This window comes from Arachis hypogaea, chromosome 17 (assembly GCF_003086295.3).
Source record: "Arachis hypogaea cultivar Tifrunner chromosome 17, arahy.Tifrunner.gnm2.J5K5, whole genome shotgun sequence".
In the NCBI taxonomy this organism is placed as follows: domain Eukaryota; kingdom Viridiplantae; phylum Streptophyta; class Magnoliopsida; order Fabales; family Fabaceae; genus Arachis; species Arachis hypogaea.
Window position 1 is genome coordinate 123,367,476 of NC_092052.1, and position 27,453 is coordinate 123,394,928.

General features: G+C 38.8%; 1 protein-coding gene and 5 pseudogenes across 2 annotated transcripts; 5 read left to right on the forward strand and 1 right to left on the reverse strand.

The window, feature by feature from the left end:
- The first annotated feature begins 288 nt into the window (after positions 1-288).
- Positions 289-3,099, forward strand: LOC112763820 (putative pentatricopeptide repeat-containing protein At3g08820; annotated as a pseudogene).
- Positions 3,100-3,471: 372 nt separating this feature from the next.
- LOC112763821 (putative pentatricopeptide repeat-containing protein At3g08820) lies at positions 3,472-6,994 on the forward strand (annotated as a pseudogene).
- A 1,865-nt stretch (positions 6,995-8,859) lies between these two features.
- On the forward strand, positions 8,860-10,306 carry LOC112764352 (putative pentatricopeptide repeat-containing protein At3g08820; annotated as a pseudogene).
- Positions 10,307-12,041: 1,735 nt separating this feature from the next.
- On the reverse strand, positions 12,042-14,095 carry LOC112764350 (putative pentatricopeptide repeat-containing protein At3g08820; annotated as a pseudogene).
- Positions 14,030-20,366, forward strand: LOC112763823 (aminopeptidase M1-like; annotated as a pseudogene).
- A 272-nt stretch (positions 20,367-20,638) lies between these two features.
- On the forward strand, positions 20,639-26,078 carry LOC112764349 (putative pentatricopeptide repeat-containing protein At3g08820). Of its 2 annotated transcripts, none has more exons than XM_025809905.3 (2): positions 20,639-21,688; positions 22,934-26,078. In XM_025809905.3, exon 2 carries the CDS (start codon positions 23,087-23,089, stop codon positions 25,115-25,117), a length of 2,031 nt encoding a protein of 676 aa, XP_025665690.1. In that variant the 5' UTR covers positions 20,639-21,688; positions 22,934-23,086; the 3' UTR covers positions 25,118-26,078. The 2 variants fall into 2 exon arrangements, with proteins under 2 accessions (XP_025665690.1, XP_025665691.1); XM_025809906.3 differs by having other exon boundaries at positions 20,820-21,688; positions 22,939-26,078.
- Positions 26,079-27,453: the final 1,375 nt, after the last annotated feature.

A 27,453-nucleotide genomic window follows, 5' to 3' on the forward strand; every position in this document is an offset into this window, starting at 1 on the left:
ACCCTTAAAATTTAAACTGTTGTAGGCTCTAGTTTTATTGTCATTACCTCTTGACATTACCAATGGCCTTTTTTTGTCCCTTGTTTTTACTGTTGCAAAATATGGATAGAGTGGTTAACTGAAGGGGTTTGCATAGCTGGCGTGCATGACGTAATTGTCAAAAATACTATTATTGATGCAACCAGAATAGCACAAGAGCAAAAATATAGATTATGGGGAGTCTCTTCAATGATGAGTGAGGATAGAAAGATGTAATCTTTAATAGGAATAAGCAAGAGCTTAATGATCATGGCACTAGTCTCTCCATCTTTGCTTCATTACATTCTTAAGTCTTTCTTTGATATTCATATTGTTTGTGCTGAGTTAGTCCTCACTGGCTTCGTGGATCGTTGGCTTTCTCCTCCTTTAGGTGCAGTAAAGTTGAATGTTGATGGTTGTTTGTTTGGTGATGGTACCTCTTAACAGAATTGTTGGTGCGAATTGATGGCTGGGATTTGTTGGGAGGACTTTCTATGCAGACATTACTCCGGTTGAGATTGCGGCAAAGAGTGGGCTGCGCTATCCTGATAGCATGGCTTCCGTAGTATTCTGCACGAGATGGATTTCTGGGAGGCTTTTTCTTTGCGCCAGTGTCACCGGGCAAATGAGTCCATATGCTTAGTGGCTGATTTTTGCAATTCATGGGCTTCTAAGGAGTTCTTGGCAGGTTTGTTGTGTCTTGATTCCTAGGAATTCAAACAAATGTGCCAATGCTTTAACTTGAGGTGGTGTAGCGCAAAGGAATGCTTCCAAATCGTTGCGTTTCCTCCAACAGTGATTACACAACTTCTGCGAGTTGTTGCTTATTTGTCTTAGCTTCTAGAATTTCTTTGTTTCTACTTTCTATACTCTACCAAAATCAAGAGCTTAATGAAATTGACTTTAATGAAGGTTATATTGACTTGTAACAATTGTCTGCCACATGTAATTATTTACACATAGCATAAGATGCAGTTTTGAAGACATTGGGACATCTTGCGGAATTGCTATAAGCAAACCAATTCTCACCACTTTGTCAGAATTGATGCTTTGGGAAACTGTGCTGCTCCAGACGGCGACGACGTTCAGAGATGTAACCTGCATTCGGCATCGTTGCACCACCGCAATGCAATCATTGGCCTGTTTCTCTCTCTTGTTTTGAAATTGATTCCCATTGATGACTTCCCATGGCGGAAATGGAGCTCAAACACTGCCTCCTCCATGGCCTCAACTCCTTCAACCACCTCAAGACCGCCCATTGCCGCCTCCTTTGCCTCTAGATTGACCACGATAACTATCTTCTCAACTTCATCCCCTAGTATTCATTTTTCTTTCGCAACACGCCCTACGCCAAGCGCGTCTTCTCCCAATCCAAGAACCCTAACATATACCTCTTTAACACTATGATTCGCGGAACAGTCTCCAATGACTCCTTTGACGACGCCGTTCTATTTTACAACTTAATGCGCAGCGCCGGGTTCTTGCCAGAAAACTACACGTTCACTTTTGTACTCAAAGCGTGTGCCAGGCTGGCGGATTTTTCGTTTGGCGTCAAGCTATATTCGCTTGTGAATATGGGATTCGATTGTGACGTGTTTGTCAAGATAAGTCTTGTTTGTTTGTATTCAAAATGTGGGTACGTAAAGGATGCACGAAAGGTGTTTGATGTATTCCTAAGAAGAATGTTGTTTCGTGGACTGCTATTATCTGTGGGTATATTGGGCGTGGCCTTCACGAGAAAGCAGTTGGTTTGTTTAGAGAGTTGTTAGAGGTGGGTGTAAAGCCGAATAATTTTACTCTCGTTCGGGTTTTGTATTCTTGTTCTCAGTTAGGGGACTTGGCTAGTGGAAAGTGGAATGATAATTATATAACTGAGAGTGGTTTCCATAGGAATGTGTTTGTGTTGACTTCTTCGGTTGACATGTATGCCAAGTGCGGGAGCATGGAGAAGGCCCTGCAGGTTTTTGATGGAATGGTTGAGAGGGATATTGTTTGTTGGAGTGCCATGATTCAGGGATATGCATCTAACGGGCTTCCTAAGGAAGTACTTGACTTGTTCTTTGAGATGCAGATAGAGAATCTGAGGCCTGATTGCTATGCCATGGTGGGAGTTCTTTCTGCATGTACGAGGTTGGGAGCACTGGAGTTGGGTCATTGGGCTAAGGTATTGATGGATGTTGATGTGTTTTTGCTGAATCATGTACTAGCATTGCCTTGATTGACTTTTATGCTAAATGTGGAAGCATTGCAAGAGCGGTGGATATTTTCAGAATGATGAAGGAAAATGATCGTGTGGTGTTCTACGTCATAATTTCGGGACTGGCTATGAACCGACATGTTCGGGCCACATTTAGGGTATTTGGACAAATAGAGAAGTATGGAATTCAGCCAGATGGGAATACTTTTGGTGGATTACTTTGCGGGTGTACCCATGCTGGTTTGATTGATGATTGTTGACGATATTTCGATAGCATGAGTCATGTCTTTTCTTTAAGTCCTACTATCGAGCATTATGGATGCATTGTGGATCTTCTATCCTGTGTAGGATTGTTTGTTGAAGCACATAATTTGAACAAGAGTATGCCAATGAAACCGAATACTATTGTTTTAGGGGGCATTATTGGGAGGATGCGGTTGCATTGTGATACTAAATTGGCAGAACCCATGTTAAAGCAAGTCATAGATGGGATGAAGCAGAAAAAGTTAGGTTAACGCTGAACGAAAAGGGAATGCAAAAAGTTACCTGGGTCTAGTTGGGTTGAAGTGGATGGGGTTGTTCATGAATTCCTTGTAGGAGATACTTCGCATCCTATGTCACCAAAGATATTTGAAAAACATGAAAGATTGTTTAAGGAATTGAGAGAAGTCGGTTATAGTCCGACTACTGAGTTTGTGTTCTTTGATATAGAGGAAAAGGAGAAGGAGTACTTCCTTGGTTGTCATAGTGAGAAATTTGCCGTTGCATTTTCCTTGATTAAAACTGGGGCAAATGACATCATTTGTGTTGTTAAAAATCTATGCGTATGTGGTGATTGTCATGAGGCCATAAAACTTATTTCCAAAGTTACAGGAGAGAGATAATCATTAGGGATAATAACAGATTCCATTGTTTCAGAGAAGGTTCATGTTCTTGTGGAGATTATTGGTAACATTTTATGATGTAGACGAGTTTTGAATCCGATCTAATTGTTTGCCGCACTTCAAAAGTTGACAAAATAGTTTCTCTTGCATATGTTAAAATGTTCTGCTAAACCTCCATGAACATTTTGACGGAGGAAAATGAAACCTGAGACTTGCAGGGATAAACCTTCAAAATTATGGTCAAGAAGGAATTGTTCTTGCAGGATATCACTATGACGTTAACTTCATAACAATTCATAGTGGAAGCAGGTTTCATGGTTTGAACATCTGGTTAAGAAATGGACAAAAGGTTAAAGTGAAGCTTTCATTACGATGTCTCCTTATTCAGACAGGAAAACGGGTAATTCAAAAATCAGCTGAATCTACTGGTAAAATTTCAACGTAAAGAATTAAAGCTAATTTTACCTGACTCAAGTAGTGAGCATCTATCTCAACTTTTTATCAATTGTTAGATTGAATATTTAAACTTTGGGTTTTGCTAATGAGTAAGGATACTTGTTAAGGCTTAATAAAAAGTATGTTTTTAAATCTTTAGTGCACAGAATGCATTGAAGTCTTTAAAATGTAAAAATCTTACTATTTTTTGAAACTTTTACAAGGGCCTTAAGGGCGCTTAATAGCAAGAACCCTTAAAATTTAAACTCCTGTAGGCTCTAGTTTTATTGTCATTATCTCTTGTGAGGGCAAATAATTTGAAATCTTTCTATTATAAGTGTTTTGACATTACCGATGGCCTTTTCTGTCCATTGTTTTTACTGTTGCAAAATATGGATAGAGTGGTTAACCGAAGGGGACTACATAACTGGCGTGCATGATGTAATTGTCAGAATTGCTATTATTGATGCAACCAGAATAGCACAAGAGAAAAAATATAGCTTATGGGGAGTCTCTTCAATGATCAGTGAGGATAGAAAGATGTAATCTTTAATAGAAATAAGCAAGATCTTAATGATCATGGCACTAGTCTCTCCATGTTTGCTTCATTACATTCTTAAGTCTTTCTTTAATATTCATATTATTTGTGCTGAGATACTCCTCACTGGCTTCGTGGATCGTTGGATTTCTCCTCCTTTAGGAGTAATAATGTTGAATGTTTATGGTTGTTTGTTTGGTGATGGTACCTCTTAACAGAATTGTTAGTGCAAATTAGGTGCTGGGTTTTGTTAGGAGGACTTTTTATGCAGACATTACTCCGGTTGAGATTGCGACAAAGAGTGGGCTGAGCTATCCTGAGAGCATGGCTTCCGTAGTATTGTGCACGAGATGGATTTTTGGGAGGCTTTTTCCTTGCGCCAGTGTCACCGGGCAAATGGGTCCATATGCTCAGTGGCTAATTTTTGCAATTCATGGGCTTCTAAGGCGTACTTGGCAGGTTTATTGTGTCTTGATTTCTAGGAATTCAAACAAATGTGCTAATGCTTTAACTTAAGGGGGGTGTAGCACAAAGGAATGACCTCCAAATTATTGTGTTTCCTCCAACAGTAGTTGCACAACTTCTGCGAGTTGGTGCTTATTTGTCTTAGCTTCTAGATTTTCTTTGTTTCTACTTTCTATACTCTACCAAAATCAAGAGCTTAATGAAATTTACTTAGATGAAGGTTATATTGACTTGTAACAATTGTCTGCCACATGTAATTGTTTACACATAGCATAAGATGCAGTTTTGAAGACATTGAGACATCTTGCGGAATCGTTATAAGCTAACCAATTCTCACCACTTTGTCAGAGTTGATGATTTGGGAAACTGTGCTGCTCCAGACGGCGACAACGTTCAGATATGTAACATGCATTCGGCATCATTGTACCACTGCAATGCTATCATTGTCTTATTTCTCTCTCTTGTTTTGAAATTGATTCCCGTTGATGACTTCCCAAGGCGGAAATAGAGCTCAAGCACTGCCTCCTCCATGGCCTCAACTCCTTCAACCACCTCAAGACCGCCCATTGCCGCCTACTCCGCCTCAACATCGACCACGATAACTATCTTCTCAACATCATCCTCCAGTATTCATTTTTCTTTTGCAACACGCCCTACGCCAAGCGCATCATCTCCCAATCCAAAAATCCTAAGATATACCTCTTTAACACTATGATTTGCGAAACGGTCTCCAGCGACTCATTTGAGGACGCCGTTCTGTTTTACAACTCAATGGGCAGCGCCGGGTTCTTGCCAGACAACTAAACATTCGCTTTTGTACTCAAAGCGTGTGCCAGGCTGGCGGAATTTCCATTTGGTGTCAAGCTCCATTCGCTTGTGAAAATTGGATTTGATTGTGACGTGTTTGTCAAGACAAGTCTTGTTTGTTTGTATTCAAAATGTGGGTACGTAAAGGATGCACGAAAGGTGTTTAATGTATTCTTGAGAAGAATTTTGTTTCGTGGACAGCTATTATCTGTGGGTATATTGGGTGTGGCCTTCACGAGAAAGCGGTTGGTTTGTTTAGATAGTTGCTAGAGGTGGGCGTAAAGCTGAATAATTTCACTCTCGTTCGGGTTTTGTATTCGTGTTCTCAGTTAGGGGACTTGGCTAGTGGAGAGTGGATTGATAATTATATAACTGAGAGTGGTTTCTATAGGAATGTCTTTGTGTTGACTTCTTCGGTTGACATGTATGCCAAGTACGGGAGCATGGAGAAGGCGCTGCAGGTTTTTGATAGAATGGTTGAGAGGGATATTGTTTGTTGGAGTGCCATGATTCAGGGATATGCATCCAACGGGCTTCCTAAGGAAGCACTTGACTTGTTCTTTGAGATGCAGATGGAGAATCTAAGGCCTGATTGCTATGCCATGGTGGGTGTTCTTTCTGCATGTGCGAGGTTGGGAGCATTGGAGTTAGGGAATTGGGCTAAGGGATTGATGGATATTGATGAGTTTTTGCTGAATCATGTACAAGCATTGCCTTGATTGAATTTTATGCTAAATGTGAAAGCATTGCAAGCGCGGTGGATATTTTCAGAATGATGAAGGGGAAGGACCGTGTGGTGTTCAACGCCATAATTTCTGGACTGGCTATGAACGGACATGTTTGGGCCACATTTGGGTTTTTTGGACAAATGGAGAAGTATGGAATTTAACCAGATGGGAATACTTTTGTCGGCTAACTTTGCGGGTGTACCCATGCTGGTTTGGATAATGATGGTCGACAATATTTTGATAGCATGAGTCATGTCTTTTCTTTAAGTCCTACTATCGAGCATTATGGATGCATGGTGGATCTTCTATCCCATGTAGGCTTGTTGGTTGAAGCACATAATTTGAACAAGAATATGGCAATGAAACCGAATACTATTGTTTTGGGGGGCATTATTGGGAGGATGCGGTTGCATTGTGATACTAAATTGGCAGAACCCATGTTAAAGCAAGTCATAGATGGGATGAAACAGAAAAAGTTAGGTTAACGCTGAACGAGAAGGGAATGCAAAAATTACTTGGGTGTAGTTAGTTTGAAGTGGATGTGGTTGTTCATGAATTCCTTGTAGGAGATACTTCCCATCATATGTCACCAAAGATATATAAAAAACTTGAAAGTTTGTTTAAGGAATTGAGAGAAGTCGGTTATAGTCCGACTACTGAGTTTGTGTTCTTTGATATAGAGGAAAAGGAGAATGAGTACTTCCTTGGCTGTCATAGTGAGAAATTAGCGGTTGCATTTTCCCTGATCAATACTGGGACAAATGACATCATTCGTGTTGTTAAAAATCTATGCGTATGTGGTGATTGTCATGAGGCCATAAAACTTATTTCCAAAGTTACAGTGAGAGAGATAATCATTAGGGATAATAACAGATTCCATTGTTTCAGAGAAGGTTCAAGTTCTTGTGGAGATTATTTCTAACGTTTTGTGATGTAGACTAGTATAAAATCCGATCTAATTGTTTGCCGCACTTCAAAAGTTGACAAAATAATTTCTCTTGCATATGTTAAAATGTTCTGCTAAACCTCCATGAAAATTTTGACGGAGAAAAATGAAACCTGAGACTTGCAGAGACAGACCTTCAAAATTATGGTCAAGAAGGAATTGTTCTTCCAGGATATCACTATGACGTTAACTTTATAACAATTCATAGTGAAAGCAAGTTTCCTGGTTTGAACATCTGGTTAAGAAATGGACAAAAGGTTGAAGTGAAGCTTTCATTACGATGTCTCCTTATTCAGACATGAAAACGAGTATTTTGAAATTCAGCTGAATCTACTGGTAAAATTTTAACGTAAAGAATTAAAGCTAATTTTACTTGACTCAAGTAGTGAGCATCTATCTCAACTTTTTATCAATTGTTAGATTGAATATTTAAACTTTGGGTTTTGCTAATGAGTAAGGGTACCCTGTTAAGGCTTAATAAAAAGTATGTTTTTAAATCTTCAGTGCACAGAATGCATTGAAGTCTTCAAAATGTAAACATCTTACTATTTTTTGAAACTTTTACAAGGGCCTTAAGGGTTCTTAATAGCAAGAACCCTTAAAATTTAAACTGTTGTAGGCTCTAGTTTTATTGTCATTACCTCTTGTGAAGGCAAATAATTTGAAATCTTTCTATGATAAGTGTCTTTACATTACCAATGGCCTTTTCTGTCCCTTGTTTTTACTGTTGCAAAATATGGATGGAGTGGTTAACCGAAGGGGACTGCATAGCTGGCGTGCATGACGTAATTGTCAGAAATGGTATTATTGATGCAACCAGAATAGCACACGAGCAAAACTATAGCTTATGGAGAGTCTCTTCAATGATGAGTGAGGATAGAAAGATGTAATCTTTAATAGGAATAAGCAAGAGCTTAATGATCATGGCACTAGTCTCTCCATCTTTGCTTCATTACATTCTTAAGTCTTTCTTTGATATTCATATTGTTTGTGCTGTGTTACTCCTCACTGGCTTCGTGGATCGTTGGATTTCTCCTCCTTTAGGTGCAATAAAGTTGAATGTTGATGGTTGTTTGTTTGGTGATGTTACCTCTTAACAGAATTGTTGGTGCGAATTGATGGCTGGGATTTTTTGGGAGGACTTTCTATGCAGACACTACTCTGGTTGATATTGCGTCAAAGAGTGGGCTGAGCTATCCTGATAGCATGGCTTCCGTAGTATTGTGCACGAGATGGATTTCTGGGAGGCTTTTTCCTTGCGCCAGTGTCACCGTACAAATGGGTCCATATGCTTAGTGGCTGATTTTTGCAATTCATGGGCTTCTAAGGCGTGCTTGGCAGGTTTGTTGTGTCTTGATTCCTAGGAATTCAAACAAATGTGCCAATGCTTTAACTTGAGGTGGTGTAGCTCAAAGGAATGACCTCCAAATCATTGTGTTTCCTCCAACAGTGGTTGCACAACTTCTGCGAGTTGGTGCTTATTTGTCTTAACTTCTAGATTTTCTTTGTTTCTACTTTCTATACTCTACCAAAATCAAGAGCTTAATGAAATTAACTTTGATGAAGGTTATATTGACTTGTAACAATTGTCTGCCACATGTAATTGTTTACACATAGCATAAGATGCAATTTTGAAGACATTGGGACAACTTGCGGCGTCGTTATAAGCAAACCAATTCTCACCACTTTGTCAGAGTTGATGATTTGGGAAACTGTGCTGCTCCAGACGGCGACGATGTTCAGAGATGTAACCTGCATTCAGCATCGTTGCACTACCGCAATGCTATCATTGGCCTATTTTTCTCTCTTGTTTTGAAATTGATTCCCGTTGATGACTTCCCATGGAGGAAATGGAGCTCAAGCACTGCCTCCTCCATGGCCGCAACTCCTTCAACCACCTCAAGACCGTCCATTGCCGCCTCCTCCGCCTCAAAATCGACCACGATAACTATCTTCTCAACATCATCCTCCAGTATTCATTTTTGTTTTGCAACACGCCCTACGCCAAGCGCGTCTTCTCCCAATCCAAGAACCCTAACATATACCTCTTTAACGACTCCTTTGACGACGCTGTTCTGTTTTACAACTCAATGCACAGCTCCGGGTTTTTTCCAGACAACTACACGTTCACTTTTGTACTCAAAGCATGTGCCAGGATGGCAGATTTTCGTATGGCGTCAAGCTCCATTCGCTTGTGAAAATGGGATTCGATTGTGATGTGTTTGTGAAGACAATTCTTGTTTGTTTGTATTCGAAATGTGGGTACGTAAATGATGCACGAAAGGTGTTTGATGTATTCTTGAGAAGAATGTTGTTTCGTGGACTGCTATTATCTGTGGGTATATTGGGGGTGGCCTTCACGAGAAAGCAGTTGGTTTGTTTAGAGAGTTGTTAGAGGAGGGCGTAAAGCCGAATAATTTCACTCTCGTTCGGGTTTTGTATTTTTGTTCTCAGTTAGGGGACTTGGCTAGTGGAGAGTGGATTGATAATTATATAACTGAGAGTGGTTTCCATAGGAATGTGTTTGTGTTGACTTCTTCGGTTGACATGTATGCCAACTGCGGGAGCATGGAGAAGGCGCTGCAGGTTTTGATGGAATGATTGAGAGGGATATTGTTTGTTGGCGGCCATGATTCAGGGATATACATCCAACGGGCTTCCTAAGGAAGCACTTGACTTGTTCTTTGAGGTGCAGATGGAGAATCTGAGGCCTGATTGCTATGCCATGGTGGGAGTTCTTTCTGCATGTGCGAGGTTGAGAGCATTGGAGTTGGGGAATTGGGCTAAGGGATTGATGGATGTTGATGAGTTTTTGCTGAATCCTGTATTAGCATTGCCTTGATTGACTTTTATGCTAAATGTGGAAGCATTGCAAGCGCGGTGGATATTTTCAGAATGATGAAGGGAAAGGACCGTGTGGTGTTCAACGCCATAATTTCTGGACTGGCTATGAATGGACATGTTCGGGCCACATTTGGGGTATTTGGACAACTGGAGAAGTATGAAATTCAGCCAGATGGAAATACTTTTGTCGGCTTACTTTGCGGGTGTACCCATGCTGGTTTGGTTAATGATGGTCGACGATATTTCGATAGCATGAGTTATGTCTTTTCTTTAAGTCCTACTATCGAGCATTATGGATGCATGGTGGATCTTCTATCCCGTGCAGGCTTATTGGTTGAAGCACATAATTTGATCAAGAGTATGCCAATGAAACCGAATACTATTGTTTTAGGGATATTATTAGGAAGATGCAGAAGAATTGGTTTGCTTGCAGCCATTCCGTAAGATGTTCTATTGCCTTCAGAACTGCATCTTATGCTATGTGTAAACAATTACATGTGGCACACAAATGTTACAAGTCAATATAACCTTCGTCAAAGTCGATTTCATTAAGCTCTTGATTTTGGTCGAGTATAGAAAGTAGAAACAAAGAAAAGCTAGAAGCTAAAACAAATAAGCATCAACTAGCATAAGTTGTGTAACCACTGCTGGAGAAAATGCAATGATTTGGAGGTCATTCCTTTGCGCTGCACCACCGCAAGTTAAAGCATTGGCACATCTGTTTGCATTCCTAGGAATCAAGACACAACAAACCTGCCAAGCATGCCTTAGAAGCCCATGAATTGAAAAAATCAACAACGGAGCATATGGACCCATTTTCACTGGCGCAAGGAAAAAGCCTCCCAGAAATTCATCTCGTGCACATTACTACAGAAGTAATGCTTTCAGGTTAACTCAGCCCATTCTTTGCCGCAAGCTCAACCGGAGTAATGTCTGCATAGAAAGTCCTCCCAACAAATCCCAGCACCCAATTCGCACCAACAATTCTGTTAAGAGGTACCATCACAAAACAAACAACCATCAACATTCAACTTTATTGCACCTAAAGGAGGAGAAAGCCAACGATCCACAAAGCCAGTGAGGAGTAACTCAACACAAACAATATGAATATCAAAGAAAAACTTAAGAATGTAATGAAGCAAAGATGTAGAGACTAGTGCCATGATCATTAAGCTCTTGCTGATTCCTATTAAAGATTACATCTTTTTATCCTCACTTATCATTGAAGAGACTCCCTATAAGCTATATTTTTTCTTTTGTGCTTTCTGGTTGCATCAATAATAGCATTTCTGACAATTACATCATGCACGCCAGCTATGTAGTCCCCTTCGGTTAACCACTCTTTCCATATTTTGGAACAGTAAAAACAAGGGATAGAAAAGGCCATTGGTAATGTCAAGACACTTATCATAGAAATATTTCAAATTATTTGCCCTCACAAGAGGCAATGACAATAAAACTAGAGCCTACAACAGTTTAAATTTTAAGGGTTCTTGCTATTAAGCGTCCTTAAGGCCCTTGTAAAAATTTCAAAAAGTAGTAAGATTTTCACATTTTGAAGACTTCAATGCATTCAGTGCACTAAAGATTTAAAAACATAATTTTTATTAAGCCTTAACAAGTGCACTTACTCATTAGCAAAACCCAAAGTTTAACTATTCAATCTAACAATGGATAAAAAATTGAGATAGGTGCTCACTACTTGAGTAAGGTAAAATTACCTTTAATTCTTTACGTCAAAATTTTACCAGTAGGATTAGCTGATTTTCAAAATACTCGCTTTCCTGTCTGAATAAAGAGGCATCATAAGGAAAGCTTCACTTCAACCTTTTGTCCATTTTTTAACCAAATGTTCAAACCAGGAAAACTGCTTTCACTATGAATTGTTATGAAATTAAGGTCATAGTGATATCCTACAAGTCTCAGGTTTCATTTTCCTCCGTCAAAATGTTCATGGAGGTTTAGCAGAACATTTTAACATATGCAAGAGAAACTCTTGTCAACTTTTGAAGTATAGCAAACAATGAGATCAGATTCTATACTAGTCTACATCATAAAATGTTACCAATAATCTCCACAAGAACATGAACCTTCTCTGAAATAATGGAATCTATTATTATCGCTAATGATTATCTCTCTCCCTTTAACTTTGGAAATGAGTTTTATGGCCTCATTACAATCACCATATGCGTAGATTTTTAATAACACAAATGATGTCATTTGCCCCAGTATTGATCAGGGCAAATGCAACGGCTAATTTCTCACTATGACAGCCAAGGAAGTACTTCTTCTCCTTTTCCTCTATATCAAATAGCACAAACTCAGTAGTTGGACTATAGCCGACTTCTCTCAATTCCTTAAACAAACATTCAAGTTTTTCATATATCTTTGGTGACATAGGATGGAAAGTATCTCCTACAAAGTATTCATGAACAACCCCATCCACTTCAACCCAACTACACCCAGGTAATTTTTGCATTCCCTTCTCGTTCAGCGTTAACCTAACTTTTTCTGCTTCATCCCATCTATGACTTGCTGAATATATATTTGATAAGAGAACATAATGTCCTGAATTCTATGTTTCTAACTCAATTAGCTGTTTTAACACGGGTTCTGCTAATTTAGTATCATGATGCAACCTACATCCTCCCAATAATTCCCGCAAAACAATAGTGTTCAGTTTCATTGGCATACTCTTGATCAAATTATGTGCTTCAACCAACAAGACTGCACGGGATAGAAGATCCACCATGCATCCAGAATGCTCGATAGTAGGACTTAAATAAAATACATGACTCATGCTATCGAATTATCGTCGACCATCATCAACCAAACCAGCATGGGTACACCCGCAAAGTAATCCAACAAAATTATTCCCATCTGGCTGAATTTCATACTTCTCCATTTGTCCAAATACCCCAAATGTGGCCCGAACATGTCCATTCATAGCCAGTCCAGAAATTATGGCGTTGAACACCACACGATCCTTTCCCTTCATAATTCTGAGAATATCCACCGCTTGTGTAATGCTTCCACATTTAGCATAAAAGTCAATCAAGGCAGTGCCTAATACATGATTAAAAAAAACTCATCAGCATCCAACAATCCCTTAGCCCAATTTCCCAAATCCAGTGCTCCCAACCTCGCACATGTAGAAAGAACTCCCACAATGGCATAGCAATAAGGCCACAGATTCTCTCTCTGCATCTCAAAGAACAAGTCAAGTGCTTCCTTAGGAAGCTCGTTGGATGCATAGCCCTGAATCATGACACTCCAACAAATAATATCCCTCTCAACCATTCCATAAAAAACCTGCCGTGCCTTCTCCATGTTCCCGCACTTTGGCATACATGTCAACCAAAGAAGTCAACACAAACACATTCCTATGGAAACCACTCTCAGTTATATACTTATCAATCCACTCTCCACTAGCCAAGTCCCTTAATTGAGAACACGAATACAAAACCCGAACGAGAGCGAAATTATCCGGCTTCACGCCCACCTCTAACAACTCTCTAAACAAACCAACTGCTTCGTCATGAAGGCCGCACCCAATATACCCATAGATAATAGCGGTCTACGAAACAACATTCTTCTCCGAAATATCATCAAACAGCTTCCGTGCATCCTTTAAGTATCCACATTTCGAATACAAACAAACAAGACTTGTCTTGACAAACACGTCACAATCGAATTCCATTTTCACAACAAGCGACTGGAGCTTGATGCCAAACAGAAAATCCGCCAGCCTGGCACACACTTTGAGTACAAAAGTGAACGTGTAGTTGTCTGGCAAGAACCCGGCGCTGCGCAGTGAGTTGTAAAACAGAACAGTGTCGTCGAAGGAGTCGTTGGAGACCGTTTCGCGGATCATAGTGTTAAAAAGGTATATGTTAGGGTTCTTGGATTGGGAGAAGACGCGCTTGGCGTAGGGCATGTTGTGAAAGAAAAATGAATGCTGGAGGATGATGTTGAGAAGGTAGTTATCGTGGTCGATGTAGAGGCGGAGGAGGCGACAGTGGGCGGTCCTAAGGTGGTTGAAGGAGTTGAGGCCATGGAGGAGGCAGTGCTTGAGCTCCATAGCCGCCATGGGAAGTCATCAACGGGAATCAATTTCAAAACAAGAGAGAGAAACAGGCCAATGATAGCATGTGCGTTAGTGCAACGATGCCGAATGCAACTGGAGCAGCACAGTTTTTCGAAGCATCAACTCTGTACAATGCCACACAGCTTAAGCCCTGTATTGCAGTTGCCAGTACCAACGGATTCAGAAAATAATCAAGGTTCTGAAAATTGAACCGGTCATTGAACCGTTCTAGTTATTGATTTACTAGTTTACTGGTCCAACCAGTTCAATCGTAGTTCAACCAAAATAACCGTTTTATAATAAATAAAATAACTAACAGCAAGATTCCATATTAACTAATAACAATTATTCAAAATTTGTTACAATAAAGAATAAAACTATAAAAAGATGTATTATCTTCTACATTCCAATTAAGGAAAAAATAGAAAATAAATTAGAGAAAGAGAAAGAGATTACTCCAGCCATTGTTTCACAGTAACTTCACAACTGTTTTATTTACAAAATAAAGTTATTTACAACATGAACTAATCTAGAAAGAAAATAAAAGCTTTCATAGCCAACTAGACAGAATTGTTTGCATATTTAAAAAAAGAGTAATCACCTAAATTTTGATTCAAAAGAAACAATTTGGTTTTCAAAAGTATATACATTGTTCTATCTAACATATCTCTAAAAGAAAAGAAAAAAATAAACTACTTTACTTAATAATTACTAATATATGTCACAAAATTTGATGCCTTTTATCTACCAATATACAACAATAACTAACAAAAGTTATGGAATCAAAGGCATACAGATCATTACAACTTAGTGAAGAATATGAAAAAGGAATATAAAAGAATATATTTACACGTCAACAAACAAAATTACTAGCGTCAACGAGCAAAATTTCGACATTCAATTTAAAAAAGAAACAAAACTTAATTTCTAAAGTGGGTCACAAGATTTACATCCTTAATCATCACAAGGCCAACCTTAGAGAGAAGGTCCTTCATCGTTCTCAATGCCGCCGAGCTCACCGTTGCTGCCGGTTCCGTTTCGTTCACGCACCGTGACTCTTCGAAGGTTCTTAAACCTCTCTTTAACTCTCCTTGTTTTCCCTGACTAACGAAACAAATGGTCAACTCTTGTTCTGTTCTCGATTATCCCTACCACCTGTTTGTTATAATTAAACTCATTTCTTTGCCTCATTTTAAGTTAATAAATACGCAACTCTCGTATTCATTCTGATATTTTAGTGTGTTGATCATGTAGAAAAAAATTGGATGTGTATGCAGGTGATCAAGCCTTCGAGAGTTGAGTTGTTCGAAAGTGATGAGATTTTGGTGCTGGAGTTTGCAGAGGCGGTTCCGATTGGGTTGGGTGTGTTGGCCATTCAGTTTGAAGGAATCTTGAATGATAGAATGAAAGGGTTTTACAGAAGGTATGTGCGTTGTTTCTTGTTAGGTTTTCTTCGTTTTTCATGGGTTTCCAAAGGGTGAAAAATTCAACTTGAACTATGCTCAAGTTGCATGCATTTTGATCACTGACTAAATTGAAATTGATCGTTTCATGACCTTACTTGGTAGTAACAAGGGCAACGTTGTTTAAGTCAATGTCCTGTTTTCCTGATATTCTTTAGAGAAATGTTAGAGGAACACTTTCTATCAATATTAGTCAACACTTTAGACCAACACCTTATTTTTATACTATTAGGATTTAGGTTCAGAGTTTAGGAATTAGAATTTAGTACTTAGTGTTTAGAGTGTTGATCAAGTGTTGGAAAAAAATGATAAATTTTGTTGGTCATGTATCATTGCTCATTTCTTTTTTATGATTATTTGTTATGGTTATTTTTTCATGCATGCAGTACCTATGAGCATAATGATGAGAAGAAGAATATGGCAGTCACACAGTTTGAACCAGCTGATGCCAGGCGATGCTTTCCTTGCTGGGATGAACCTGCATGCAAGGTCCTACTTTGCACATCTTCTCCCTTAAATTGACCTTTAGTCTAAGCACTCTAAGGGTAGAATATTTTATTGTTGCAACAACACACTGAGGTGTGCTTTCAAAGTTGGCCTGTGTTCCATCATAGATGTTTGATTTTGCAGGCTACTTTCAAGATCACTTTGGATGTGCCTTCTGAGCTTGTTGCTCTGTCTAACATGCCTGTTGTGGAAGAAAAAGTAGATGGAAGTCTGAAACAGTTTCATATCAGGAATCTCCAATCATGTCTACATATTTGGTTGCTGTTGTTGTTGGTTTATTTGATTATGTGGAAGATCATACATCCGATGGTAAAACTTTTTTTCCAGGTGTTGTTAGCCCTGACTTCTCTATTCTTAATGAAATCTAACATTTTGACAGGGGTCAAAGTTTGAGTATATTGTCAAGTTGGCAAGGCAAACCAAGGGAAATTTGCACTACATGTTGCTACGAGAACTTTGGAACTATACAAGGAGTAAGTAGTGTGGAACCGTTAAATCATTTGTTTCTTAGACGGGAATGTTATCAGAAATGATTCAGAATTCAATTTCTTTTAAATTCCAGTAATTCACCTTGTAGGTGCAAAACATGCAACTGTTTTTAAGAATTTATGTTGTTGTGTTCTTCATGCAAAGCATGGCCATCCTGCTCGTATCATGTTCAGAATGGGCAACATAAGTGTATGATATTCTAAGTTTGTTTCCATGTCAGTCCATTTGCTTGACTGCTGTTGTGGGCATGTTGGCATCATTTTTTATTCAATAGTCAACTAACTGATAATTCAACAGCTATTTTGCCACACCCTACCCTCTACCAAAAATGGATATGATTGCAATCCCTGATTTTGCTGCTGGAGCCATGGAAAATTATGGTTTGGTTACGTATCGCGAAACTGCTTTGCTTTTTGATTAGCAGCATTCTGCTGCTGTTAACAAGCAGAGGGTAATCATCCTATTCATAATCTTGACAACTTGAGTTTCTTTTACTCTGTGTAAAATGACATTGTTTGTAACTTGAGGAAAACTTATCTCTTTGGTTGCCATTAAGGTTGCGACTGTTGTTGGCCATGAACTGGCTCACCAGTGGTTCGGTAATCTTGTTACAATGGAGTGGTGGACGGATCTATGGCTGAATGAGGGGTTTGCAACATGGGTAAGTTGTGTTGTGTCATAGATCCATATATTGTTGTCATTGCAGAGTCTGCTTGTCAATTTTCTTTGTTTTCATTTTTTTTGTTTCTTTAATTTTATAAGTTAACTAATCTCTCCCCCCCCCCCCCCCCCCCTGGGTGTGACCAGGTTAGCTATTTAGCAACTGATAGCTTGTTTCCTGACTGGAAAATATGGTCTCAATTCGTAAATGAATCTACTGAGGGTCTCAGGTTGGATGGGCTTGCGGAATCCCACCCAATTGAGGTATTGTATCATTTAATCTGTCAGCCTTTCTTTAATGTGGTTAGGTTTATCCTACATTGGATTTTTAATTACATGTAGCGTAATTCTTTGTATTGTTTGTTGTATCAATCTAAAAAGAAGTTTTGGGTAATCCTTGGTTAACAAGTTTATAGTTGGTCTTACGAGTTTTATATAAATTTTATTTGCAGGTAGAAGTAAATCATGCTGGCGAGATTGATGAAATATTTGATTCAATAAGTTATAGAAAAGGTGCATCTGTAATTAGGATGCTGCAAAGCTATCTTGGTGCTGAACGCTTTCAGGTCACTATTCTCATTCCACAAAAGGCTATAGTTTGAATGCAATAAATCAGTATTCTTATTCCATAAGACAGACCATATGCATACTGTAAATTCTTACAAGTATACTATTACTTGCGAAATTAGTGAAATGTATGTTTCTAGTATTTTTATATGAAGTTACTCAAATTGCTTTTATATATCACTTATTCATGTAACCAGAGGTCTTTAGCTTCGTATATTAAAAAGCAAGCTTATTCAAATGCCAAAACTGTGGATCTATGGAATGCACTTGAGGAGGGATCTGGCGAACCTGTCAACAAGTTAATGAGCTCGTGGACAAAGTAGAAGGGATATCCTGTTGTATCAGTTAAAGTCAATGATCAGAAACTGGAGTTTAATCAGGTTTCTTGAGTTCTTGATTATGATTACTTTCAGCGTGAAAAATCCATTACATGTGTTGTGACCTAGCTTTGCATTTAATTGGTAGTCGCAATTCTTGTCAAGTGGTGCCAACGGAGAAGGACACTGGGTTGTTCCAGTAACACTATGCTTTGGCTCATATGATGTTCGCAAGAATTTCCTGTTGCAAGCAAAATCTGAAGCACTTGACATTAAGGAGTTAGTGGGTTCACAGATTGCTGGAGATCAAGTTGCAAATTCTTGGATTGAAGTTAATGTGGATCAGACAGGTTTCTATAGGGTGAAATATGACGAGCCTCTTGTGGCTAGACTTAGATATGCCATAGATAAACAGTTATTGTCTACAGCAGACCGACATGGTAAATTAGAAATTATCTAAGGCAATTTATTTTTTATGGTAGAAAAGGAAAAGATACTTAACCTGTGAGTAATTTACTGTGTCAGGAATTTTGGATGATTTATTTGCACTTTGTATGGCTCGCCAAGAATCATTGACATCGTTGATAAACTTGATGGGAGCTTACAGAGGGGAAGTTGAATATATTGTGCTGTCGAGCCTGATTTCTGTAATGTTATCTACCTAGTCTTGCATTTTCTTACTTAAAAATTTATTTTTATTTTATTTTATAATCTAATTCCAATTCTTTAATTTGTGCAGGTTAGCTATAAAGTCAGAAGGATTGCAGCTGATGCAGTACCAGACTTGGTAGATTATTTCAAGCAATTCTTTATTAACCTTTTCCAATACACTGCGGAGTAAGTTGACATAGATCCTGGAATATTTTGTTTCAATTAATTAAAATATATTAGTAGTGTTTGCTAGATAGAGTTTATGCTTGTATAATGGTAATGTTGCTTGTGGTAGTGTGGATAGCCTAAAAGAGGTTCAGCTTGTCTGTTTACATAGTCAATATTAACTTTGTCCTTTGATAACTAGTTTTTCTATCTTGTGTTTCAGATTTAAACTTCTTAACCCTCTTGTATATTGTCCCTGCAGGAGGCTTGGTTGGGAACCTAAACCAGGAGAAAGTCATCTCGATGCAATGTTGAGAGGAGAAATTTTGACTGCTTTAGCTCAGTTTGGACATGATCTGACTCTAGAAGAAGCAAACAAGCGTTTTCAGGAATTCTTGAATGACAGAAATACACCACTTTGTTCACCTGATATAAGAAAGGTTAGCTGCAGTTTCATTGGAATTCCGAAACCCTTAACGGACTTCTGTTGATGATTATTGTAAAATTGTTGGCAGGCAACATATGTGGCAGTAATGCAACAGGCAAGCAAAACCAACCGATCGGGTTATGAATCCCTTCTGAAAGTATATAGAGAAACTGACTTAAGAGAAAATACGCATTCTGGGTAATAATAATACATCATCTATGAGTGAGAATTAGCATAACATTACTTTTCTGAGTCAAAGCATACCAATATCTTGAATGTGTTTGTAGGCTCCTTGTCTGATACACCTGATCCGGATCTAGTTCTTGAAGTTCTTAACTTCATGCTGTCTCCTGAGGTATCTAATTGCAAATATTAAGTCAGTTCATGCCAACTCATACATAAAAACCAGGTAAATGGTTATATATAAATACTGGAGATTGATTGATATGTTGGTTTATCTGGTCAGGTCCGTAGCCAGGACGTGATTATGGGGCTTCCTACTAGTCCGGAAGGACGAGATGTAGCCTGGGAATGGCTTAAGGTAAGGAACACATCACAACCAATAGGTTTTGGAATTGTAGGTAGACCAAACCTTGGATTTAACATTCATCGTCTTAACAATTTTCCTATACAGGAAAACTGGGAACGCATATTAAAGACATATGGCTCTGGATTTTTGATAACTCGGTTTGTCAGTGCAGTTGTCTCACCGGTTTGTTTGCTGTGTCCCTCTATAATGCTTTGTTTGTTCTATTGATTTTCTTAGCACATTTAGTAATTGGATCATTTCGTTGATCATGGGTGCAGTTTGCTTCCGTTGAGAAAGCGAAGGAAGTAGAGGAATTCTTTGTTAGCCATGGTACACAGTCAATTGCTAGGACGTTAAAGCAGAGCCTGGAGAGGGTTAACATCAATGCAAACTGGGTTCAGAGTGTTAAGAACGAGAACAACCTTCTTGATGCTGTCAAAGAGTTGGCATATAGGAAATACTAGCAGTGAGCTTCACTGCTTTCTCCATTGTCTGAAAAGTTTGAGAGTTTCTCAATGTTTATGTTACCACTGAGCATGTGTACAAGTTAAGTTGTTCTATATTCGAGTCTTCTTATTCACACTTAAAGTTGGAATTTCTGGGAGTTTCTTTGTTAGTAATGCATGAGACCGTTGATTTAAACTAGTCTTCTGTTTTCTTTAAGGAGTCTTGCCAAGTACTTTTCTTTTGCTTTTTTTTTTTTTATTTGGAATTCTGTGATCACAAAATTGCGGCTCCCGTGTCCCTACTCTATCTTCCTAGAACATTTGTTAAATAATTGTTTTTAAAATATAAAATTATGTGATGCTATTTTTCAAGAAACAAAACAAATGCTTGAAATATTGATATTTAGAATTTTGATTTTATGGATAAAGCAAAGGGGTAAAATTTAACGACAACCTTTGCGTGGACAGTTGAGAAGTCATTGTCTCCCAGTTTTCATTGAAGGCAAAAATATGACAGCGCAACACACAGGCAGACACGTAGGACCTTTTCGTTTGTCTTTGCTCGCGGCAATCGGAATCAGAAGAACTTCGAGGTTGAGATATTTATTGGAGCCATCAAATCAAAACCATAAAAAAACTAGGTTCAATCAGCAGAATTATATTCGCAGATGTGTAAGCATCTTGAAACTTGGCTACCTGCTTTCGTGAAGCAACAACAAAGCTTTAGTCAAAACGATAAAATATCTGAAAATCGTGCATAGTGGAAAACCACATGCACAGGTTCAGAGTCAAATAACACCAAATTAATTTTTGTTTTATTTTTCATGGCTAATTCCAATTTTTAATATAAAATCAACTGTTACGAGATAGAACTATTAACCAGATTACAAATTAAACTTTCATGATTCTCCGAATTAACATTTTTTATAACAAAAAATTAAAAGGGGATTTTCACAAGGTAGGTTGTCGCTGAGTCACCCACAGACCCACTCACCCCTCTGGCCCTCTCCCTCTCCCTCTCCCTCTCCTTCTCCTGATCTCCTCTCGAGCCTCCAGCCCTCCACTCTCACCTCTCGCTCTCAGTTCTCACGTCTCCAGTCTCCACCTCAAGCTTCCGGCAGAGAAGAGAACTCGAACGCAGATTGGAGGAAGCACCGAAGCAGCCCTCCATCTCGTCGCGGTTCTTCAACGTCCAGCCACCGCCGCCGTCCGCATTGCTACAGGTTCGGCGCAACGTCGCCTTTGTTCGCCGCGCGGCCGCCTCCTTTTTGTTCGAGCTTCTGCCTCTGTTTTTTGGCAAACCCTTGTTCTGCCCTTTTTGGCCAACCCTTGCTCTGCCCTTGTTCGAGCTGCTTAGCCCTCTGTTCAGCCCTCTACGCCGCGTGTTCGAGCCTCTGTTCCGCCGCCTTTCAGCCACCGTTCTACCGTTGTTCAGCCTCCGTTCAGCCATTTCCGTCGCGTTTTAAAGCTCCTCCCTCTCCCTGTACGGTTTGAATTTCAGAACTGCTCCATCCTAGGGTAATTTTTTTCCCTTCTTCTTGTTCTTTCTTGTATTAATTATTCGGTTATTGTTTTCTTGTATTAATTATTCAGTTATTGTTTTATTTGATTGTTGTTTTCATGATTAATATGTTTTTCTGGTTCTTATTTTGTTGTTGGTTTGCTGTAGTTTAAAATTTTAATTGTTCTTGTTATTTTAATTTTCAGTTTTAATTGATGTTATTAATTTGTTAATTTGATAAATTATTATTTTGGTGTTGTTCTTGACCTTTTGATTGTTATATTGTGTTTTGCTGTTGTTGATTTAATAAATTGTTCATTGAGTGGAAGATGAAAAACCTGCCATGTTAAAACTGCTCTTGCCATGTTAAACCTACGATGTTAAAATTGCTCCTATTGTTTTGCTCTTCCAAATAGATTCTACCACCATGCTTGGACCTTCTCTCTAAGGTTGGCCTTGTGATGATTAAGGATGTAAATCTTGTGACCCACTTTAGAAATTAACTTTTTAGTTTCTTTTTTAAATTGAATGTCGAAATTTTGTTTGTTGATGCTAGTAATTTTGTTTGTTGATGTGTGAATATATTCTTTCATATTTCTCACTAAGTCGTAGTGATCTGTATGCCTTTGATCCCATAGCCTTTGTTAGTTATTGTTGCATATTGGTAGATAGAAGGCATCAAATTTTGTGACATATGGTAATAACTAGTAAGTAAAGTAGTTTATTCTTTTCTTTTCTTTTAGAGATATGTGAGATAGATCAATGTATATACTTTTGAAAACCAAATTGTTTCTTTTAAACCAAAATTTGGGTGATTACTCTTTTTTAAATATGCAAGCAATTCTGTCTAGTTGGCTATGAAAGCTTTTATTTTCTTTCTAGTATTAGTTCATGTTGTAAATGACCTTGTTTTGTAAATAAAACAGTTGTGAAGTTACTGTGAAACAATGGCGTGGAGTAGTCTCTCTCTCTTTCTCTAATTTATTTTCTTCTATTTTTTCCTTTGATTGGAATGTAGAAGATAATACATCTTTCTATGGTTTTATTCTTTATTGTAACAAATTTTGAATAATTGTTGTTAGTTAATATGGGAACCTTGCTGTTAGTTATTTTATTTATTATAAAACGGTTATTTTGGTTGAACTACGGTTGAACTGGTTGGACTAGTAAACCAGTGAACCAGTAACTAGAACGGTTCAATGACCGGTTCAGTTTTCAGAACCTTAACTATTTTCTGAATCTGTTGGCATTGGCAACTGCAGTACAGGGCTTAAGCTGTGTGGCATTGTACAGAGTTGATGCTTCGGGAAACTGTGCTGCTCCAGTTGCATTCGGCATCGTTGCACCAACGCACATGCTATCATTGGCTTGTTTCCCTTTCTTGTTTTGAAATTGATTCCCGTTGATGACTTCCCATGGCGGCTATGGAGCTCAAGCACTGCCTCCTCCATGGCCTCAACTCCTTCAACCACCTCAGGACCGCCCACTGTCGCCTCCTCCGACTCTACATCGACCACAATAACTACCTTCTCAACATCATCCTCCAGCATTCATTTTTCTTTCGCAACATGCCCTACGCCAAGCGCATCTTCTCCCAATCCAAGAACCCTAACATATACCTCTTTAACACTATGATCCGCGGAACGGTCTCCAACGACTCCTTCGACGACGCTGTTCTGTTTTACAACTCAATGCGCAACGCCGGGTTCTTGCCAGACAACTACACGTTCACTTTTGTACTCAAAGCGTGTGCCAGGTTGGCGAATTTTCTGTTTGGCGTCAAGCTCCAGTCGCTTGTTGTGAAAATGGGATTTGATTGTGACGTGTTTGTCAAGACAAGTCTTGTTTGTTTGTATTCGAAATGTGGGTACTTAAAGGATGCACGGAAGCTGTTTGATGATATTCCGGAGAAGAATGTTGTTTCGTGGACCGCTATTATCTGTGGGTATATTGGATGCGGCCTTCACGAGGAAGCAATTGGTTTGTTTAGGGAGTTGTTAGAGGTGGGCGTGAAGCCGGATAATTTCACTCTCGTTCGGGTTTTGTATTCGTGTTCTCAGTTAGGGGACTTGGCTAGTGGAGAGTGGATTGATAAGTATATAACTGAGTGTGGTTTCCATAGGAATGTGTTTGTGTTGACTTCTTTGGTTGACATGTATGCCAAGTGCGGGAGCATGGAGAAGGCGCGACAGGTTTTTGATGGAATGGTTGAGAGAGATATTGTTTGTTGGAGTGCCATGATTCAGGGCTATGCATCCAACGGGCTTCCTAAGGAAGCACTTGACTTGTTCTTTGAGATGCAGAGGGAGAATCTGAGGCCTGATTGCTATGCCATGGTGGGAGTTCTTTCTGCATGTGCGAGGTTGGGAGCACTGGAGTTAGGGAATCAGGTTAAGGGATTGTTGGATGCTGATGAGTTTTTGTTGAATCCTGTACTAGGGACTGCCTTGATTGACTTTTATGCTAAATGTGGAAACATTGCACAAGCGGTGGATATTTTCAGAATGATGAAGGGAAAGGATCGTGTGGTGTTCAACGCCATAATTTCTGGACTGGCTATGAATGGACATGTTCGGGCCACATTTGGGGTATTTGGACAAATGGAGAAGTATGGAATTCAGCCAGATGGGAATACTTTTGTTGGCTTACTTTGCGGGTGTACCCATGCTGGTTTGGTTAATGATGGTCAACGATATTTCGATAGCATGAGTCATGTCTTTTCTTTAAGTCCTACTATTGAGCATTATGGATGCATGGTGGATCTTTTATCCCGTGCAGGCTTGTTGGTTGAAGCACATAATTTGATCAAGAGTATGCCAATGAAACTGAATACTATTGTTTTGGGGGCATTATTGGGAGGATGTAGGTTGCATTGTGATATTAAATTGGCAAAACCCGTGTTAAAGCAGCTGATTGAGTTAGAACCATGGAATTCAGGACATTATGTTCTCTTATCAAATATATATTCAGCAAGTCATAGATGGGATGAAGCAGAAAAAGTTAGGTTAACGCTAAACGAGAAAGGAATGCAAAAATTACCTGGGTGTAGTTGGGTTGAAGTGGATGGGGTTGTTCATGAATTCCTTGTAGGAGATACTTCCCATCCTATGTCATCGAAGATATATGAAAAACTTGAAAGTTTGTTTAAGGAATTGAGAGAAGTCGGTTATAGTCCAATTACTGAGTTTGTGCTCTTTGATATAGAGGAAGAGGAGAAGGAGTACTTCCTTGGCTGTCATAGTGAGAAATTAGCCGTTGCATTTGCCCTGATCAATACTGCGGCAAATGACATCATTCGTGTTGTTAAAAATCTACGCGTATGTGGTGATTGTCATGAGGCAATAAAACTCATTTCCAAAGTTACAGGGAGAGAGATAATCATTAGGGATAATAATAGATTCCATTGTTTCAGAGAAGGTTCATGTTCTTGTGGAGATTATTGGTAACATTTTGTGATGTAGACTAGTATAGATTCATATTGTTTGTGCCGAGTTACTCCTCACTGGTTTTGTGGATCGTTGGCTTTCTCCTCCTTTAGGTGCAATAAAGTTGAATGTTGATGGTTGTTTGTTTGGTGATGGTACCTCTTAACAGAATTGTTGGTGCGAATTGGGTGCTGGAATTTGTTGGGAAGACTTCCTATGCAGACATTACTCCGGTTGAGTTTGCGGCAAAGAGTGGGCTGAGCTAACCTGAAAGCATGGCTTCTGTAGTATTGTGCACGAGATGGATTACTGGGAGTCTTTTTCCTTGCGCCAGTGTCACCGGGCAAATGGGTCCATATGCTCAGTGGCTGATATTTGCAATTCATGGGCTCCTAAGGCGTGCTTGGTAGGTTTGTTGTGTCTTGATTCCTAGGAATGCAAACAAATGTACCAAGGCTTTAACTTGTGGTGGTGCAGCGCAAAGGAATGACCTCCAAAGCGCAAAGGAATGACCTCCAAATCATTGCGTTTCCTCCAGTAGTGGTTACACAACTTCTGCGAGTTGATGCTTATTTGTTTTAGCTTCTAGCTTTTCTTTGTTTCTACTTCCTATACTCTACCAAAACCAAGAGCTTAATGAAATTGACTTTGATGAGGGTTATATTGACTTGTAACATTTGTGTGCCACATATAATTGTTTACACATAGCATAAGATGCAGTTTTGAAGACATTGAGACATTTTGCGGAATCGCTACAAGCAAACCAATTCTCACCACTTTGTCAAGCAGGAGAGCATGCTAGCTTGCAGTGATCAATCTCATTGTAGTAATTTTCATACATTATAGTGTACAAAGCTTTTCAGAAAATATGTAAAAAACATTAAGAACCATGTAGTGAACTATTTATGATTCTTGCATACATCTTCTATGCAATTCCTAATGTTTTGTTAATTAATAAGGTAATTACAAATGTTGTTATTCACATCATTTGAACCCTTTAACTGTTGGTAACCATGCCCCAATTGCATTTGATGTTAATCTCTTACTAAGAGTCTAGGACTATACCTTGTAATAAGCATGACCTTTAGTTAGAACAGCTATAATGCATGACATTTAGTTATTTATCATGTATAAATTCAAAACATGTCTAATTGATTGCTTTGCTAGTAATAGCAGGAAGGAAGCTCTCACTGATAGAAAGGGCTCAAAGGTTCCCTGGTTCTTTCTGGTTTTGTATTGCATCACAATTTTGGGGGCAAAAGGCCAAAGTACACCTTTCACAAGCACTTTCTTCTCTGTCCTAGTGCAGCTCTTACCTTGCAGGACAACAGTTGCTCCTTTCAGCCCCATCCCACCTTCCGACGACTGCTGTAATGCCGTCATGGCATTAGGTCAACCACTCAACCGTGTTTGTGTTTTCTTGTGAATGGCCCTTCGATATCTGGTGTAGACCAGAACATGGCTTTGCAACTTCCAGAGAAGTGCGCTGCAAACTTCGAGCCATGTAAATTCCCTCGTTCTTGCACACGTCTGCACATGCATTCAGATACATTATCTAGATAATCAAATAATTAGCTTATAAACAATTGTTATAAATCTTAATGAAAAAATTGGTGATAATGCTTCAAGTTTGAATGATTAACCCGTTTTTTTTCTTCATCATGCAGGTGATATCATGAAGTGAAGAGGCTAGAGACTAGAGCAGATATGCATTTTTAGACTCAAGTATTTTTATTAGGCGCCACCTTTGTAGTGCTTCTCACAATAAGGTTGCATGGGATTATGTGATGAATGAAAATTAGGTTGAGTTCAATCCATGTTGCTGTATGGTTACATAGAGCATCATGTGAAAACATAAGTCCTTATCCATCATGCATGTTCTTTCACTATGATCATTCTAATATATATCTCTTACTCCACTATAGCAGTTATGTTCTGTCTCATGGTTATAGTATGCCTTTTAAATGTAAAAAATTCAGAAAAGATTTGGTTAGTCTACGCTCTTTTTGTTCTTAAATAAATAAATGTTGGTTGGACATCTCTCTCTGTCTCTCTCTCTCTCTAAATATATATATATATAACAAAAAATGGCATTAAAAGATTAATTTTTAACAGAAATGTTATTTTGACAAATGGGTGCTTTTTTTTTTTTGTTTTTTGGTTAACGAAATGGATGCTTTTTTGTCTTACACAAATGAATGCTTCAACTCATTCATGAGCACCAAATGATTTCTCCTGTGCAAGCGTTGTGTTGATCAAAATTATTACAAATCCTTTTAAATAACGTTATAATTTCCATGGTCTCCTATGTGGAGAAATAACACCAGCATGAGATCACACAAAACCCTATATAGAGT

Bases quoted from the DNA above. Each gene is read 5' to 3' on its own strand.
- LOC112764349 (XM_025809905.3), top strand. From the start codon at position 23,087: ATGGCGGCTATGGAGCTCAAGCACTGCCTCCTCCATGGCCTCAACTCC.